This window comes from Aedes albopictus, chromosome 3 (genome assembly GCF_035046485.1).
Source record: "Aedes albopictus strain Foshan chromosome 3, AalbF5, whole genome shotgun sequence".
Classification (NCBI taxonomy): Eukaryota; Metazoa; Arthropoda; class Insecta; order Diptera; family Culicidae; genus Aedes; species Aedes albopictus.
Window position 1 is genome coordinate 5,113,721 of NC_085138.1, and position 20,214 is coordinate 5,133,934.

Genomic DNA, 20,214 nt, shown 5'->3' on the forward strand with positions numbered 1-20,214 from the left:
TGTTCTAAGGCATACAACGAAGCATGTTCTCGAATCACGAATAATAACAAAGCAAACCTAAATTTGGTGCTCAAACTCCAACAAGTCGATACATCTGTATGTTTATCGAATCGAGAGCCAAAATTCCACTTAATGAATGAATGAATGACCGCATAGTGTGTAGTGTTGTTATCCATGTGGGACGAACCCACACCAACGTATCCATGTGGGCTTAAGTCCACAGCGAGTGGTGTCACCCTATGGATGGTATTAGTATAGTAAAGACACGGAGACACGGAGTATGTACATTTAGTAGCTCGCGCTTTCGCACTGGACTCATCAGCTTAATTCCAGATACAGATTCGTTGAAAAGTAGATTTTGTTGGCTAAGCTGGTCCGCTGCTCAGATTCGAAGTAAAGCTGTGCGAACTTCGGGGAATAGTTGCTACGTTACTCACTGTGACTTATTGCACCTCGGTCGTCTGGTGTGGTTAATTAATTAAAGCCCCCTGGAGTAGAATAGAATAGTGTGTCTGTGATCTTGATTGCCGAGTCATGACTCATGCAAAACATTTCGATCTTCTTTGATAGGCTTCCGGTCGTCGCGGGCCGATCACGGAAACCGGTTTCCCCTTCGCGTTCGAGTGTGAGAATTTTGGGGCTGCCCGTATAATGAGCACCGTAAATAACGTTCAGCTTTTGTGCATCGCTGATCCACAGGTAGGTTCGAGTGATAAGAATATGTAAAGCTTAGAGACGCCAAGGGTGTATCTTCTTCAGAGGTTGGAAAAGTGAGAAAAGTTGGAAGGAATAGTTGGTAGACACGCCCCATCACAAATCAGTGCGGGGAAATGGGTGTGAAAGGCACCTCGAAGGGAAAGGTTGATTTGAAGCTGCGGAATGTATCGTATTGCATAACAATTGAAATTCAATTTCAATTGTGCAAGTTGAAAAATTACGTGCAGTCTTTTTTTTGTTTCAATGTTTAACCTGGTGTTTAAGATTAAAGAAGTCGTCATTGACATAATAGGGTAAAAATGGAGTAGGGTCTTGTACCATTTGGGTAGGTGTACCTATTTTGGGCACTTGCCGCTATAACTAAGTCAATTTCAAACGGATTGATTTGAATTTTTGTATAGAGTTAGGCACGTACAGTATCTAACTCTATACAAAATCTCAAATCAATCGGTTTGAAGTTGACTTAGTTATAACGTCAAGTGCCCAAAATAGGTACACCTGCCCAAATGGTACAAGACCCTATGTACAGTAGGGTGGCCAACACTTATATGAAAAACAAAAATTTTGAAAAATGCCATGTCTTACCTTCTGAATTGGTTGTTTCGCACTTCCAGAAGCTACGTTCAAAATTTGAGCAAAATCGATTAAGCCTAAAGGTGCGCTCCAAAGTATTTGAAATTTGTATGGGAAAACGTGGTCAAATGTATGCAGAAATTCTAAGATTTTGATTTTTGCCGCTAGGTTGCGCTGTAAACGTTTAATGATAAAACCCTTTGGTATTATTGTAGGTGACTATATACCAGTGGTCACCAAACTGCGGCCCTCGACCAGGTTTTGTGCGGCCCGCAAGCTGATGCTGAAATGTATTTGCAAGTGGCCCAATCATAGATTTCATAATGAAAATCAGAAATTTCACTATATTTTAAAACTTCCATGAGGATTAATATTAACTACTGATTATCAAGAGTTTTTCAAAAGAAGTAAGATTTTTGAAAGTTTTACATACAGTTAAAGACTAATTTTTCGAAATTTGTTCCAAAAACTTTCAAAACTGTGTGTTTCGCTAGAATAATGAGATTAGGATAAATTTTACAGACACTCTTCCGTGGATTTCGGAGTTGTGGCAGAACTTGTCAGTAGTAATTTGTTTAATTTCACGAAAATAAAATTAAAATAATACCATTTTGTTTTTTATCGGTTGAAAAATTCCTTGTAAACGAAATAACGTAAAATTCCAACACTTCTACCAGGAGACTATTCAAAACCATTTTACAAAATTTTTGCCTAAATTCAAAAGGAAGTGTTGCCCAAACTTTGGGAATTTCGCTAAAAACTTCAAAGATTGTGCAAGATTCTCTTCATTCGCCTAGCAATAGTTTTGGAAATTCTTCTTAAAATATCTATTCTATATAGGCTACCCAGGTAACCAATAAGCATTCGAATAAGCAGTACATTCAAGGGGTTGGTCACTCGGCACATTGTGCCCGGCACACATGCCGGCACAATTCGGCACACATGGGCACAACAATAAAATCCAACGTTGCTCTATAGAATCAACCTGTCAAAATACTCACGATTGAAAAAAACCGTTTATTTACATTTTTATCAAGTATGCTGGGTTGGATTTTGTTTGTAAACACCAATCAGATCAACAACATTCGACAAAAATTGACAGGGTGCTTCATTAGCGCAAAAACATTCAAAGAAAAAAAACCCCACTGGGCACGTGCGGCACACTTGGGCACACATTGAAAATTATCCGGCACAGTTTTGGCACACATTGGCACACGCTCAAAAATAATGGCACAAACGAAGTGTGCTGAATGGCCAACCCCTTGAGTACATTAGTCTTCTATTTGCATTTCATCTGCTTGCAGACCTAGCATAGCAGTTTGACAGCTTAGACGCCTTTAAGTAGCATACAAAATGCAGTTCAAAAATCCCTTGCTGTTATGTTGCATTTCAATTGCACAATATGTTTTGGTTTTTAAGCATCCCAAATGCCATTTTAAAGCCACAAAATTGCCAGAGAAGTTATGTGTTGCTGCTATGTTTGAACAACTCATTTCGTTCATACTATTTGTGTCTCATTGTTGCGTCAATGTAAACCATTATCGACGTCTGGTGAGGTTACTTTATGTAGTAAAACAATTACTCATGCAAACCTAAACATGGCATAGGAAAAAGATGATTTTACATGATTCTGCATCCATTCTCAACTTCCTCGTTCAACATCGAATAAAAATCCGAAGCTTAAAATAGAACAAAAAATCAGCGCACTTCACAGTTTCATTTTCAGCCTATCCTGTAGCGCACAGCAGCTCCTTTCAACAAATAATCAATCGCAGGGTATTGAGATCGAGTCGCAGTCAGAGTAGTAATCATCAAAAAAACACCTACCAGAAAATATGCCGCAAAGAATGAGAGTGTAGAATTATCGAACGAGTGGAGGAGCGGAAGTAAGAGGGGTGAATTTACTATTTTGGTTTGTCTCATATGAGGCGTTACAGTCTGGTGTTACTATTTTGACAGTTCTTTATGAAGTTCCTGAAGGTCTAGCATTTAAGCAGCCGTATATTGGGCCAAAACCTGCATTTAAGTAGCATTAAAGGCGCTTATACGGCTGAGCGGCATTAAATGACCAGCTGAAAAGGCGCATATAGTGCTGAATTAATGCTAAATACAGTGCTTACTGGTTACCTGGGTACAAATACTTACACACATTGTTCAAAAAATCATGTTTGCTAGTTTTTCTTCATTGGCTTCCTAAGAATTTACGCAAAATAAACTTCAAAAAATCATCAAGGATTTCCACAACAGTATCTCCAGGCAGTTTATGTGAATTTCTTCCGAGTACCCTGAAATCCCTACAAATAATTCTGAAATTTCTCAAAATCCACGTGAAGTCTCAAAAAAACCTTACAGTTATAAAATTGCTTTTAAATAAAGGGTTCGATATACTTTTCAGGAAATTTCTAAGCTGCAGAAAAATACTCAGAAATGTTGTTAAGATCTTTACTCTTAATATTTAAAAAAAAAACGACAAATGGATTTTGTGTTGAATCTTGAAAATTGTTTAAAATAAACTCCTGAACGACTTGCGGCCCGCAGTCTCTATTCAAAATTCAATTTTGGCCCGCAAAGACAGTTAGGCTGAGGATCACTACCAAAAAACTTTGTCGAAGACCGCAAAGTGATCCGACGCCTGTGAGAAAAGTTATACCCTACACGGTAAAAAATCAGCACTGTGATATAAACTGATTGGCACTTGAATTCGCACTACTATTCAATCCGTTTGTTATCAATTACATATCATTTGACAAAGAACATCCAATGCCTCTTCAATTTCAATGTAACTTCACATCAATTCGTTGTTGACAATGTTTTGATTTCAAAACTAAAATTAAAAAAAAAATGTGTTCAGCCGCACCCAGATTCGATACCAGGACCTTTAGAGTCACGATCAACTATTTTACCACTACACTGCTTCACATCTGTTAGAGAGGTGCGAATCGAAGCGAAGCACTTTCTACCGCCTGTCATCTATACTTACTTTCATGCCCAAAACAGTCATTACCAAATCAACAACTTTTCACTTTGGATCGTATTGCTTTTTACAGTAGTGCAAATCGAAGGGATTTTCTGTTGATTTCTCTGGTGAGTTTGTTTTGGTCCTCAAATCAACACTGACAGCATTGCGATCTCAAAGGAAAAGCACTTCTGATCATGTTGATTACGATATTGAATGGTTAAGGGATTTTTCCCTTACATCTAGCGTGCAGAATTTTTACCGTGTAGGCAAAGTGAGCTGCAGTATTGAGATTTCATTATTGATATTACAGTGGGGATCCGATTTTGTCAGCCCCCGATTTTGTCAGCTTTTTGAACCGATTTTGTCAGCCTTTTTGAAGTAGAAAAATAAAAGTGTTTTTCATTGAGCATTTCAATTTTATAATCAATATTATTTCAGTTTATGTCTTCAGGGGTCATAAAAAACACGCAATGAACAAAGCTCGTGTAACTTTTGAAAAAGGACCAAACTTTTTTTGCAAACTAACACATTTATGCCATTCTAGCACCCAGTCCTAGCTAATGTTTTAAACAAATATCGTTTTAAATGGCTGAAAGATTCCCGCTCTCTCTCTCTCCTCAACGTAACGCTCAGCTTAGTATTTTATGAAAATTTTCACAATTATTAACTGAGATCCCCCACAGCCAATGTCTATTTTGCATATGTATATCTTATGGTAGTCTTGAAAATATTTTATACACAAGGTAAAGTAAACAGAACAAACAATGAACGCTGCCTGTTGTTGTGGTTACAAGTCTACCAATTTACTTATTCTTACCGGCATCTTTGGGATTCCTCTAGGTTTACTTGTTAGGATTGCTCCAGAAACTTATTATGCGGTTTATGTTGAAGATTTCCTACTTGGATTGCTTCAAAAATTGCTGTCGAAATTCTTCCAGGGATTTATTTATTTGAAACCCTTAAGGAATTCGAAGTGGGATTCCCCCAGAAATTCTTGTTGCGATTCCTTCAAGATTTTTTTGCTTCGTTTCTTGCTAGTATTTTTGCTACTATTTCTCCAAGAATTCCGCCGGAAGTTCTTAAGGACAGACTTGTTAGAATCCCAAAATAGCCGCTACAATGGCCGACTTTGACACCTCTTCGTAAACAAAACCAGCGCACCTGATCTTCTTATTTTTTTTTTCTTTGCTGGTGTCTTTCGACTCGGCTAAGACCTATGTAGATCCATTGATCTTCTTATTTTAAGCTTATTACAAGTAAGCAAGAACAGAATAATAAAACGTACTATTGTTTGAGGCTTGCTTCTTAGATTTGTGCGTCTGAAGTTCTGATGTGCTGTTGAAGCAGGATTTCTTTTTTTCCAGGCATTCCTCCTGTGATTTCTCCAGAAGTTTTTCTTGAGAAACTTTCAGGAACTCCTGCAAGGCTTCCACCAAAAATTCTTGCTGGTGTACCTGCAAATGGACTTTTTCCAAAAAAATCTACATGAAGTCCTACGTGTATCCAGGGATTTCTCCAATAATTCCTTCTACAATTCCTACGTGGAACTATTCAGGGGTTTTTCTAGAGATTCTTTGAAGAAATCCTGCTAGGATTTTTCCATACATATCTGATTTGATAGTCCAGGAACTTCTGCTGGAGTTCCCCCAATTTTTCTGGAAATTTCTAAAAGAACCCTTTCAGATATTTCCCTAAAAATTGTTCATGATACCCCCAGAGATTCCTTCAGGACCACCTGCTGAGATTCATCTAGCAATTCTTGTTGGTATTCCTGTAGGACTTTATCCAGTAACTTCTACAGGAACTTCTCTAGAGATGTATTCGGAAATTTCCTATATGAATTCTTCCGTGCATTAGTCCATGAATGAATCTACGGATGTCATAACATTCATCAATGAAGGACAACATACTCCTGGAGCTAACCTATTGATGAATAAATCTGGCAATTTTCCTTTGGATTTTTTTTTTCTTTCAAGAATTCCTCTTAGGATTGCTTCAGGGATCTTTCTAGAAATTTCTTAAAATGTTCCTCTATTAATGCTTTCAGTTATTACTAATATATGAATTCCTCTAGGGATTACAGTAGAATTCCTCTATTAGATTTCCCTCTTGAGATTTGTCCAGGGTTATCTCTTGGTATTTCTATACGAAAATCTCTTGGTTTTGCTTCTGAAATTCCTTAAGAAACTCTTATTGGGAATTCTCCTGAAATTTATGCTTGAATTGATCAACTCATCTCTGCTGTGATTCCTCCTTAAACTGCTCTAGATTTTCCCCAGTACTTTTTTCAGGGATTCTCCATAGATTTCTCAAGGAGATTTCTTCAAAAATTGTAATAGGGATTCTTTCAACGATGTTTCAAGAAATGCTCCAGGAATTCACCCAGAGATGCCTCTAGCGATTTCTACGGAGGTTGCAGTAAGGATTCTTTAAGAAATTACTTAAGGCACTTATCCGGAACTCCTGTAAAGGTTTTTGGAACGCCTTAAGAGCCAGTTCGCGAGAACCGCGACCCCCTTTCCAAAGGAAGTGGAATCGATGTGCTCCGATTGAGCTGAAATTTTCAGGGTATGGTTTTCCATATAAAAGATGATATCTGACCGATTTTCAGATTTTTCCGTTAGGGGGAAGTGGGGTAAAATAGCCCTCAAAGATTTCATGTCTAAAAATAGGTAAAATCACTAAAATCGCAATAACTTCCGCAAAAGTGAACGGATACAGCTGAAATTTTGCATGGACACTCTACTCCTATGGCACTTCCATTTGAGCCGAGCGTTGGATATTCTTTGATATTTTATTTGAAGAAATAGGTTATTTTCATAATTTTTTTGACGATTTTCAGGGCGCCTGTTTTCGTAGCAACAGAACTAGGATGAAAAACTGAGTACTACGTTTTGAAGGATTACCCAAGAGCTTTCATTTGATATGTGACCCAGATGCGCCAACTTAAAAACTTTCGAAAAAAAAATATTTTTCTCGGGGTATGCGTTTTACCCTATATTTTTAGCTGTCTAAAGAAGTGTTGTCGCAAATTATGACAACGTTATTTATCTTTCAAGGGTTTTTCTTAAATATTAATTCAACAGAAAAATGATGACTAAGAAATGCAATTATTAGATTTTTTTCATTTGGGGAAAGTAGGGTAAAACGGACTAACTCAACCTCCTTTCGAAATAACGTTTCTACGATGTTCTCTGATCGGACTCGAATTTTCAGAGTTCTTTATTCCACTCAAGAATAGATGCTTTATCATATATTATTTTTTTCTTGAGAAGATAACGGGGTAAAACAATTCTCAGAAAAAAAATGTTGAAAATAATCAAAATTTCAAAATTTACAAATGCTTTGGTAAAACTTTGCGAAATTTCATGAAATTAGAAGAAATTTCTTATTTCTTATTGCTTATCCAAAGGAGCAAGTCTGACAACGTTTTGACGTCGAGAAATGTCACAGATTAGCACGTGGTGTGTGATCCACCGGATTCTTTCTCGATTTTTCTTTCGACATGCATCTCCGGTTCAATTTTCTCTCTTTTTTTCTCGTGAAAGTTGCTGCAATACACACGCAAAAGATTCACGAGGAAAGATGCATTTAGCGCCTTCAAATGATTTTTTGGACAAATATGGTCTTCTACAAAGTTGTTCCCAAAAATAAGACCCTCTTTTCAATGTACATAAAAATTTGGGTGGTCCATATTTTCAAAGAAATTGGGAACCAAACTTTTTTATCTGCTAGAATAACTGTATACATTCTTCGAGAAAGTTGTAGATCTATCAATTTTGAGCAAGTTTCTTGAAAACACATTTTATGTAGCTTTGAAATTGACCGATCTAGAGATGTTTTTCTGAATAAGCTTAGGGTGGTTCAAGAAAAACCGGTTTTTTGGCGTTAACTTTTTCAGTTTCGATTTTTCATCAAAATCGCCCAAGAAACACTTGTAGAGCATTTGAAGACGCGTCGTTTCGTGCGCTGAGATGGTCGTTATCTCTTTTGGTTCAATAGTTACAGTTGTTTTTCCTAAAAAATCATATTTTTTTTTGAAAAGCTGATAGGAACGTTTGGTGTATGAAAAATACTTAAAAAGTGCCTATTTTTTTCTAGAAAATATGTTTTGCACGGAATGACGAAGCAATATTTCCAGCGCACGAAAATGTGCGTTATTTTTGAGTTCTAAAAATGGTCCGTAGACATTTTTGATGTGAAATTTGAAACAAAAAAGATAAAGATAAAGGGTGACGCTAGAACAAATCGTTTTATTGCTTTATCTTTTTTGTTTAAAATTTCTCATCTAAGTCGCATAAGAACCACTTTTACAGCTTCCAAAAAGCGCATTTTCGTTCGCTGAGAATGTTGCTATGTCATTCCGTTCAAAAGTTAATGATGATTATCTAGAAAAAATAGGCACTTTTCAAGTATTTTTCACTTGAGTTACTAAAAAACAGCCCTCTAATTGTTTGATATGTTTTGTAACAACGTTTCTCCTTTTGAATGCGGACAAAAGATAATTTTTATGATTGCCCCAACCCGTCATAACACCTTTTCAAAAAAACTATGCTCTACAAGTGTTTCTTGGGCGATTTTGATGAAAAATCGAAACTGAAAAAGTTAACGCCAGAAAACCGGTTTTTCTTGAACCACCCTAAGCTTATTCAGAAAAATACCTCTAGATCGGTCAATTTCAAAGCTACATAAAATGTGTTTTCAAGAAACTTGCTCAAAATTGATAGATTTACAACTTTCTCGAAGAATGTATACAGTTATTCTAGCAGATGAAAAAGTTTGGTTCCCAATTTCTTTGAAAATATGGACCACCCTAATTTTTATGTACATTGAAAAGAGGGCCTTATTTTTGAGAACAACTTTGTAGAAGACCATAGTTGTCCAAAAAATCATTTGAAGGCGCTAAATGCATCTTTCCTCGTAAATCTTTTTCGTGGACCATTGTGTACTGCAGCAACTTTCACGAGAAAAAAAGAGAGAAAATTGAACCGGAGATGCATGTTGAAAGAAAAATCGAGAAAGAATCCGGTGAATCACACACCACGTGCTAATCTGTGACATTTCTCGACGTCAAAATGTTGTCAGTCTTGCTCCTTTGGATAAGCAATAAAAATTAAGAAATTTCTTCTAATTTCATGAAATTTCGCCAAGTTTTACCAAAGCATTTGTAAATTTTGATTATTTTCAACACTTTTTTTCTGAGAATTGTTTTACCCCGTTATCTTCTCAAGAAAAAAAATAATATGTGATAAAGCATCTATTCTTGAGTAGAATAAAGAACTCTGAAAATTCGAGTCCTATCAGAGAACATCGTAGAAACGTTATTTCGAAAGGAGGTTGAGTTAGTCCGTTTTACCCTACTTTCCCCAAATGAAAAAAATCTAATAATTGCATTTCTTAGTCATCGTTTTTCTGTTGAATTAATATTGAAGAAAAACCCTTGAAAGATAAATAACGTTGTCATAATTTGCGACAACACTTCTTTAGACAGCTGTAAATATGGGGTAAAACGCATACCCCGAGAAAAAAATTTTTTTTTCGAAAGTTTTTAAGTTGGCGCATCTGGGTCACATATCAAATGAAAGCTCTTGGGTAATCCTTCAAAACGTAGTACTCAGTTTTTCATCCTAGTTCTGTTGGTACGAAAACAGGCGCCCTGAAAATCGTCAAAAAATTATGAAAATAACCTATTTCTTCAAATAAAATATCAAAGAATGTCCAACGCTTGGCTCAAATGGAAGTGCCATAGAAGTAGAGTGTCCATGCAAAATTTCAGCTGTATCCGTTCACTTTTGCGGAAGTTATTGCGATTTTAGTGAGTTTACCTATTTTTAGACATGAAATCTTTGAGGGTTATTTTACCCCACTTCCCCCTAACGGAAAAATCTGAAAATCGGCCAGATATCATCTTTTATATGGAAAACCATTCCCTGAAAATTTCAGCTCAATCGGAGCACATCGATTCAAGAAGGGGTTGCGGCTCTCGCGAACTGGCTCTTAAAGGGTTACGGCCCGTAATCCCTCAGGTAATCTCTAAAGGAATTCCCCCAAAAATTTCTACAGAGATTTCTCTAGAGATTATGAAGAGATTAAGCTCTAGACATTAAAGTAGAAAGGCAGCGGAAACGTAGCCAATTCGGGCAATATTCTATACTTGTCAATCAGATATTGGTTCATTTTCATTCGTTGACAGCTAAAGTTAAAATTTATGATTCAAACTGCTCTAACCAGTTCCGCTTCCACTAGGTCTTCTGTAGACCACAATTGCTGTAAGTTGGGAGAAGGCTGTGTCCCAGTAGGGTTATTATGACAAGGAGAGAAGGAAGTAAAGATTTTATGGTTCTGCTATAAAATGCAAAAAAAAACATTATGCCAGAGCACTGACTGTTAACTTTTAAATCCCATTTTTTTCTGTGCCCTTAACACCCGTTCGATATTTTACCATAAAAGGATCGTTCAAATATTACGTAACGCAAAATTTGGCAATCTTAGAACAGTTTTTCATGAATAAAAAAAGGGTTAAAAAAATGTCCCGATTTTGTTAGGTACCCGATTTTGTCAGCCCAAAATGCTACCAAGGGCTGACAAAATCGGGTCCTTACTGTACTGCCCATAACCGCATAACAGTAACATTCGACAACAGTAGGCATTGGAGAAAATGGAAACCAAAGTTGCAACTTTGAATAGTATAGGAATGAATTGAAATTTTAAAAATTTCTCATAAATTTTTCTTCAGTCGTATAGTAATCAAATTTTCTACAGCAGTTCCTGTATGCTGGGGGAATTGTCAAAAAATAAATCGGACCTCAGTATGATTGATGTCACGCTTTAAAGTCAATCTATTTTCCTAGTGTGACTGTTATGCGGTCACATTGCTCAATGAGACAAAATGACTTGGTATTTTTTTTTTTCATAAATCCTAGAACAAACTTCATTTTTTAATTCAGGTGGTCGAAAGCACTTGTGATTTGATGCTGATCCCCGATATTAACTCAATACTAGCAAAATATGCAAATGTTACAAATATGCGGTTATGGGCAGTGTATTCCTTTACATTATGGGGGCAAATTTGACCAATTCCACAGCAAAGGTGGTTGATGGAATGATTTCAAGCCTTACATTATCAAACACCGTATGTAACATATGTAAACTGTGGTGGGTTCCGTACTTGCTTATTGACAGTTCAATAAGTACCTAATGAGTTGAGTCCTATTCTTGGCCTACTTGATCAATACGCACCGAACTACCATATCTTCTTTTCCTAATGATGAAATGAGCGTCCGATATACAAAATGGCCGAATATTTTAGTTTCAGTCCTTCGTGAGGGACTTCGATTCTGTCGTGCCCTCACTGGACCAACTCGATGGTTGTTCGTGAGGAACTTTATTTTGTCATGCCCTCACCAGACCAACCCGAAGGTTGTCCATTAGGGACTTTATTTTGTCATGCCCTCACCAGACCACGCGGGACTTAATTGGGACTTCACTTTTGATCCGCCAGATGTGAACCTGGAGTTGGTAAATTTTGCCGCAGGTGCACTTGAACGGATGAATTCCTTCGTGGTCCAGCTGATGCAACTTGTAGAAACTTCCTCGCCTAGATCCTCTGAGTGTCCTTCTCCTTCAATTGATTCTTCGTTTTTGTTCATCTTCTCAGGGATCCGATCCTCGTCAGCCATTTTGTGGTTGGTTCCGTACTTGCTTCTTGACAGTTCAATAAGTAATGAGCTGAGTCCTATTCGTGGCCTACTTGATAATACTAAACTACCACATAAACAAAAAAGAGATTTTCACATGAAGCGCTGAATTTCGTTAAGCACTACTTGTATCACTCACTTTTGGGGATGATTTATGTAAAAATACCCGGAATATTCACATTTCTGAATTGCTCAATATATATGAGTTGCTATGGGATCAGCGAACTTCCCCTTCGATTTTCTCCGTTCATGGATTTTGTTAGATACGGTGTTTAGTAAAGCCAGGCTTGATTAACCATTATCAACACAGCATTGAGGCGGTTGAGCGTTAAATATTTGGTACCAACCCATTAACTACCACGCACCTCCTTCCATTGCTGCTGTGAAGAGATACATGGAGCACTATGGAGCCCCTTGGTATTTTATCTCAAAATGGCGGTGGGCGGTAAGTTGGCAGCTCCTTATAGAAGATTCTATTGTGACCACTTTGAAGCAGAAAAAACGGATGGCGTAGCACCACCAGTTTTTTCTACGATTCGGCGACCGACTTAAAAAACAGAACAAAGAAGACACGTGACAGACGATTTGAAAACGCTGCTGCTCAGACGCACAGCCTGCTATGATCTTTTAAAGTAGCATATTACAACATGTGCTGTTAAAGAAACCAAACATGGTAAAATAACACAAATACTATGTCGAAGAAACCCAAGGAACATTCACTCATTTAACCAACATTGCAATGACATTTTTATTCCACATTTGATTCAATTACAGTTTAATATTATTTCATCACAGCTTGTAATCAGGCGTTGTTCAAACAAAAGTGGAGAAGTTATTCAGCAATCTTTTCTGCAAGCGCGATACATGCTTTACAATCGGAAGTAATCTGTGTTATATCAGCTTTATATTAAACTTGTATTCAGCTATAATAACCTGCTGCGAAAACAAAAATAAATTGAAGTGCGAGGTGCAATCATGTTTATTTGTCGCATCTCAACGCATTTATAACACACAAGCTATTCTTAAAATTTTTGCAACTTGGGATTTGAACTCGTGATCTCCCAATCACCCGTCGCATGCCTTGCCAACTACGCCATCCTGGAATTGGTAAGTTGCTCGCTGAGAGTGTAACATCTTCGCAATGCTGTGAAAGATCAATTATCAGATTTATGGAAGGTTCTCGGGAAGGTTGTGAATATTTATTAAAAAAAAGTTGTGAAGATGACTGCAACTTTGAAATTGCTACGAAAATTATCAAATGTTTCGAATATTTTGCATTGGTGTGCAACAAACATCAATACATATTTAATAATGAGGAACGTTCCAGTACTGCTCTATTAAAATCACTTTGACCTGTTGTTCAATCGAAAAGTGATATTCGAACAAATATATCATAAACCCGGTTAAATAGCTTACTGTTAAGCCATTATTAAACGTTCCCAAAATAGCTGAAGTATTAACATCGCAAGCATTTGTTCAACTTATGTAGACCACAATAATCGGCTATCGGAAACTGTGGAACATAAGCTTTTTAACGCGTAGAAAAAAGTTCTTCTTCAGCTTATATTAAAACTAGTAAGGGTAAATCGAACAAACAAAAATTGCTGACGTTTGTTAAGCTTATAATTAAATTACTGTTCACATACGTGCCAAATGTTGCATTTTGGCTTATTTAAAATGTAAATAGCATCATTTCAGCTTATTATTCAGCATTTGGTTTTGTTCAGCTGCGGATGTTATAAACCAACAATAGTTCGACATGTATGCTTATTAATGACTTTGAATTGTTCCTTGGGAAAGATCATTTAACCCCAAGAGGCACCTTTTATTCCGCTTCTCCGCGCTTTTATAATCATTTCGCTTTTTTTTTTGTCGTATCATCGTTTTTCTCATCCCATCGTCATTTCAGCGGGCACTGGCGGCCAGTCTCGTCATCGAGGGAAACATCAAACACTTTCAGTACGCGCTGAGTTGTGGTGCCGATCCGAATGTGCGCGACGAACGCACCGGGTTCACAGTGTTCGAGCAAGCTTGCCAGCGAAGCGGTAGCGCCGAGTTCATTCAGGAATGCTTGGAGAACGGAGCCGATGAGCAGGCGGTAAGAATTCTTTGTGTTTTTTTTTTATTACATGTTACATACGCACGGACGCGGGACTCACAACATGGGCATAGTAGGCTGATGCAGATTTTGGAAGCTTTGTTGTTCTGTGATCAAATGTAAATGTACTAAATTCGAAATAAACTAAAATACTTTCATTTGCCTTACATTATAGATTTCCATGTCAACATCGTAATTTTAAATATAATTTAAAATGCTGTATACACAATTAATTTTTTTCGCCGAATCTTGGCAATTTTTCTTGCGTTTTACCGAGATTAGCATCGCCGAGCGCTCAGCAAACTTGTTTTTCAATGAGATCTCAGCAATCGTGTTGTTTGTTTGCTGAGGTTCAGGGAAAGTTTTGCCGAAATTCAGCTAGCAAACGAGATTCAGTATAAATATATGCTGAGCTACTGCGGTACCGGCGTTTGCCGAGCTTATCTTAGTGTGTACGTTCGGAAGCAATGACACATTTATTAAATGTTAATGCAAATTTGTAATTGAGTTCACAGATCATTCATCTAAAAGAGTTGATATTAGCGTTAGGCATGACCTCCAAGTTATGAAATGTAACTTGATGTCTATACCAGTAGCCGAAGTGTGATTGTGATGGTGCATTGTTTTCATCAGCAAACGATTTAATTAGGTTTGTGTTTTTTTATATGACAACGTTTTTTCCCATGCCGATCAGATCATTGAAGCGTGCAGTCAGAGAATCAGAGAACATTGAAGAATCACAGTAATGTTGGATTGTTCGGTGCTTGATAATCTATGAATGTGTTCTCAACATCTCAATTTCTATTCGAAATGTTGTTCAGCAAGAAAAAGTGATATTCTAAGATAAGTTGTTTGTCACAACTCACGTGGAACAACATCATACTGTACCATGATAACGATTGAACTACTCGTTCTGGTGATGATTGCGGAACACAGGCTTCAGTTGGTCATTATGTAGAAGAATATCTAAAAATGACCTCATGTTCTATTTAAAACACGGCTGGAGGTTGCCTTGTATATCTGAAGGAAAGTCTGGAGCGTTTTCGTAGATATTCTCTATCTCATTGATTAAATATTGCACTTCTTTGGTCCAGGGAACTAAAACAATACTAGAGATAATTCTGACAATGTTAGGTTTATATAGCCCCGATTTTGTTTATCGGTTGCCAAGGGTTGCTATGGGTTGTATCCATAACAAATCCGGTTGTCGATTGCTTGGATAATCTCCAAAGGATAGGAATAAGAAAGCAAAGCTTTTCTGAGGTGTTTAGGCAATTTTCATGCCTAGGTATTTTTTATTTTTTTGATATTAAATCGCATTCCTAAAAAAATAACAAGATACCAGAAAATGTGCATCAGCCTAATAAGCATAGTGACCTAGCATCTACTTTCATGTGCGGTTTTTCACGTGAATTTCTACCGAGCTTGTAAATAATCACCGCGATGACTAACAACTGTTTGGATTAAAAGAAGAATAAACCCCTAAAAATAGAACTCAATATCCGCTCATATTTTTCTCGATGTAGCAACACGAAAGTGGGCAATATCCCATCCACTTTGCAGCATCGTCGCTAGACCCGAACAACATTCGAGCGTTGCTGAAGTACTCTGCCAAGACAATCGATGCGCGTTATCAAAATCGAACACCGTTGCATCTGATCTTCGAGGCGATTGACGCAAGCAACTGGAGCGACGCTTTCGAGTGCGTTAAAGCGTTGCTGAAGAACGGCGCGGATATTAACATCCCCAATGGAGATAACCGGACACCACTAGGTGTATTTGTAAAGAACTCTAAAGGTTGGAAGACGAACGGCGAGAATTGGAGAAAGGACGTTCTGGAGTACTGTCTGAGCCAGACTAACGTGGACGTCGACACCTTCCGGAAAGGGGAATTGAGGAAGAAGATAGGGGACTTCTTCCCGGACACCAAGATACCCTCCTACGTCATGGAGACGAATTTGAATGTTCTGATATCTCTGCTGAAGTCACACAAGGACGCAAAGTTCGAGGTGGCGTACAGGCAGTATAAGGATAAGAACCAACAAGATACAGTCCAATGGAGGAAGGACAAAACCGAGTTGGTGAAGGCTGCCGTCCACGCTGGATCCTTGGAAGCTGTGAAAAAGTTGTGTGACGACGAATACGTGTTCGACGCAGATTCGGGACTTCCAGATCTACTCGCCCGGTGCTGTAGCTTCGGGAATTACGACATTCTAGAGTATTTGCTAGGCCAAATCGGTCACACGGAAAAGGATATCAAACAGATCAACACGGAGCCGCTGCTATCGCTGGTCATCAAAGAGATTAACACCCTCAAAAATAAGGAGAAATGTCCGTTCCTAAAGTGTCTGAAATGTTTGCTCGCAGATCCACGCATCGAAATCGACAAAACAGATGACAAAGACTTCAGTGCCCTCCATTACGCCGTGAAATACAAAGTAGACGATGCAGTAGATCTGCTGCTGAAAAGCTCCGCCTACATTGGCAAGCTGAACATGTTCAAGGAGCTGCCCATCTGTGAAATGAGCCCCGAAGTTCTGGAGAACTACCTCGATTCGTGCCTTACCACCAACGATAAGCGACCTGGAGACGACGAGTATGAAATCAATATCGATTACTCGTGTCTAGTTCCACCAGAATACAAATCCAATTTCACCGGCGATAGAACAGCGAACGCAAGCAATATTGCCGACGAAATGTTACCGATCGTCTACATGTCCAAATCATCAGACCTAAAACACCTTCTGAAGCATCCGGTGATTTCCAGCTTTGTACTGATCAAATGGCTAAGGTTAAGTCTCTACTTTTACATCAACTTCCTGATATGCACTCTCTTCTTCCTCTCCTTCACGTGGTACGTGGTCGGATGCTACGGACAAGACAACGTCGATCAATTCCTCAAAGAATCTCTCAGACTGCTCTCGCTTGCGGGCGCCACCTACATGGCATTGAGGGAACTCGGCCAGATGATGCTGCACGTAAAGATGTATTTCACTTCGCTGGAGAACTGGATGGAGATAGTGCTCATCGTGGCGGCGTACACCGTCCTTCTGAAAGAATTCCATGCCGACGTCAGGCAGGTCATTTCCGCCGTAGTGATCCTTCTGTCTGCCGTCGAATTCACCTTACTGGTGGGTTCGCTACCGGTGCTCTCCATATCCACACACATGGTGATGCTGAAAACCGTGTCGAAAAACTTCCTCAAAAGTCTGATCCTGTACTCGATCGTGCTGGTTTCGTTTGCGTTCTGCTTCTATACACTGTTCAATGTGGGAAGCTTCAAGGTTCAAAGTAAATCGGGCACAACAGAAGAGGGGACAGAAGAGAGTGCAGGAGATGAGGACAAGTTCAACAAGTTTGCCGATATCCGTACGTCACTACTCAAAACCGTGGTAATGTTAACAGGTAAGAATCTGCTTTTAACTCTAATGCTTAATTTTATAGCGGATATGTATAAGTCCTAATATGAATCCTAAATCTCCAATGAACTCCAATGAATTCTATCAAAGGCCTTTACATAAGAGGAGTACTTACTTACCGATCAGACTAAGGCCGGGGTGGCCTCTGATGTACATAGTAGCCGTCTCCTTTCCACTCGATCCATGGCGGTTCGTCTCCAGTTCCGCACTCTGCGTAGGGTCCGCAGATCTTCCTCCACTTGGCCGACCCACCTAGTTCGCTGCGCACCACGTCTTCTTGTACCGGTCGGATGACTCTCGAGAACCATTTTAGTCAGGTTGCTATCCGACATCCTGATGCCGTGACCCGCCCACCGTAGCCTCCCGATTTTCGCGGTATGGACGATGGTTGGTTCTCTCAGCAGCTGATGCAGCTCGTGGTTCATTCGCCTTCTCCAAGTCCCGTCTTTCATCTGCACTCCACCGTAGATGGTACACAACACCTTCCGTTCGAAAACTCCGAGGGCGCGTTGGTCCTCTGGGCGTAGGATCCATGTTTCGTGCCCATAGAGGACGACCGGTCTAATCAGCGTTTTGTAGATAGTTAACTTCGTGTGACGGCGAACTTTGTTCGATCTTAGAGTTCTGCGGAGTCCAAAGTAAGCTCGATTTCCTGCCACAATGCGTCTCTGAATGTCTCTGCTGGTGTCGTTGTCGGCGGTCACCAGTGAGCTCAAGTACACGAATTCTTCAACCGCCTCGATTTCATCACCGTCGATATAAATTCGGGGTGGCGGGCGCGCTGATTTCTCCCTGGAGCCCTTTGCCATCATGTACTTTGTCTTCGACACATCAATGACTAATCCGATTTGTCTGGCTTCACTCTTTAGTCGGATGTACGTTTCCGCCATCGTCCTAAATTTACGAGCAATAATATCAATATCATCAGCTAAACCAAGCAGCTGAACGGACTTCGTGAAAATCGTCCCATTCTTGTTTATCCCCGCACTCCTTATACACCCTCTAACGCAATGTTGAACAGCAAGCACGAAAGACCATCACCTTGCCGTAACCCTCTGCGAGATTCGAAGGGACTCGAGAGTGTCCCTGATACTCGAACTACGCACATCACTCGATCCATCGTCGCCTTGATCAACCGTATCAGTTTATCCGGGAATCCGTATTCGTGCATAATCTGCCATAGCTGTTCTCGATCGATTGTATCATACGCCGATTTGAAATCGATGAACAAGTGATGTGTGGGCACGTTGTATTCGCGGCATTTCTGCAACACCTGGCGGATGGCGCACATCTGGTCCGTTGAGGCGCGTTCACTCATGAATCCAGCCTGATAATACCCCACGAACTCTCTTGCAATCCGTGATAGACGGCGGCATAAAATTTGAAAGAGTATCTTGTGGGCAGCGCTCAGTAGTGTAATCGCGCGATAGATCCCGTAGAAGAGAAGTACGGGTTGGAAATTGCCCATTTTAGCGTTGAGTTTCATGATCTATAAAACTTCACCAATTTTTACTGAATTATACAAATATTTTAATTATAATAATATTTGATGTCCCACAGGAGAGTTCGAAGCCGCCAACATCCAGTTCGACACCAACAGTACGAGTTACCTGATTTTTGTTCTGTTCATATTCTTCGTGGCCATCGTAATATTCAACCTGATGAACGGTCTGGCTGTTAGCGATACCGCGGTATGTTTAGCATCAATTAACGATGTCGATTTTCGATGTAAGTAAGCAAAACACGACTCTCTTCTCTTTCCAGGCAATCAAAGCTGAGGCGGAACTGATTGGAATGTCGCAAAAGGTGGAAGTCATTTCCAAGTACGAGAACGCGCTGAAAACGACGAAGATCGACGGTTTTCTGTAAGCTACTTATGTCACATTCTTTCAACCTCCTGACTCAATCCTCTCACTTCATTTCAGCACAAAATTCATCTTCCGACTATTCCCATCGAAATTCCTACAGCTGTTCCCGGAGTATCTGCCGATGCACTACGTCATAGTGAAGCCCAACCAGTCGAACATCATCCTCATACCACGGCCCTACTCCAACATCGACGCGGTCTCGCGCGTCGACGTCGAAAGTCACATCGAACTGCTGCCCCTCAACAAACAACCGGAAGAGAAGATCCGACTGACCATCGGGTGTTGCGTGCTACCCTCGTTCTCCCGAATGGATGGGAAAATCATGAAATACGCCAAGGAGATTTTGCATTCCCGGAACCGGAAGAGCCAGTCGACCGATAAGCTGCAACCCCTGGAGGCACGACTGAGCAAGATTGAACGGGATATCGATCGGATTTTACAATACTTGAGTCACTCTCAAACCGTTAAGTAACACGTGATTTCGTTTGTAGTGCGCTGCTCTTACTTTACGTTTAAGACCATAGTTTATTTATCTGTTGTTTGGATTTCATCGTTTCACCATGCATTTCTCTATGTTTACTATTACCTACGGTAACACGTTTGTTTCATTGATATTGAACTGAACCTAGAGCTGTTATAACTTTAATAAAGCATTTTATTTAAAACTACGAATTGTGTATTCAATTAATTCCAAAAGCCGTACTGAAAAAGTTGTGGTCTCAACTGATTCCATTACGTCTAATCAGCGAAACCAAACCGTAGATGGAAAATTTTATTCCAGATCTATTGGAGATCCTTTTGTGAAAGAAATTTACTTAGATGTCATGGCACTTACAGGTGAAAATACCTTCAAGTAATAACTGTAGACATGTTGCTGAGGCAC

The 20,214-nt window shown here is 39.3% G+C and overlaps 1 protein-coding gene across 1 annotated transcript; it reads left to right on the plus strand.

The window, feature by feature from the left end:
- Positions 1–243: 243 nt before the first annotated feature.
- LOC109414163 (transient receptor potential cation channel protein painless) lies at positions 244–19,999 on the plus strand. The gene is made up of 7 exons (XM_019687944.3): positions 244–393; positions 571–699; positions 13,856–14,044; positions 15,571–17,449; positions 19,024–19,154; positions 19,228–19,328; positions 19,389–19,999. Exons 2-7 carry the CDS (start codon positions 652–654, stop codon positions 19,801–19,803), a joined length of 2,763 nt encoding a protein of 920 aa, XP_019543489.3. The 5' UTR covers positions 244–393; positions 571–651; the 3' UTR covers positions 19,804–19,999.
- Positions 20,000–20,214: the final 215 nt, after the last annotated feature.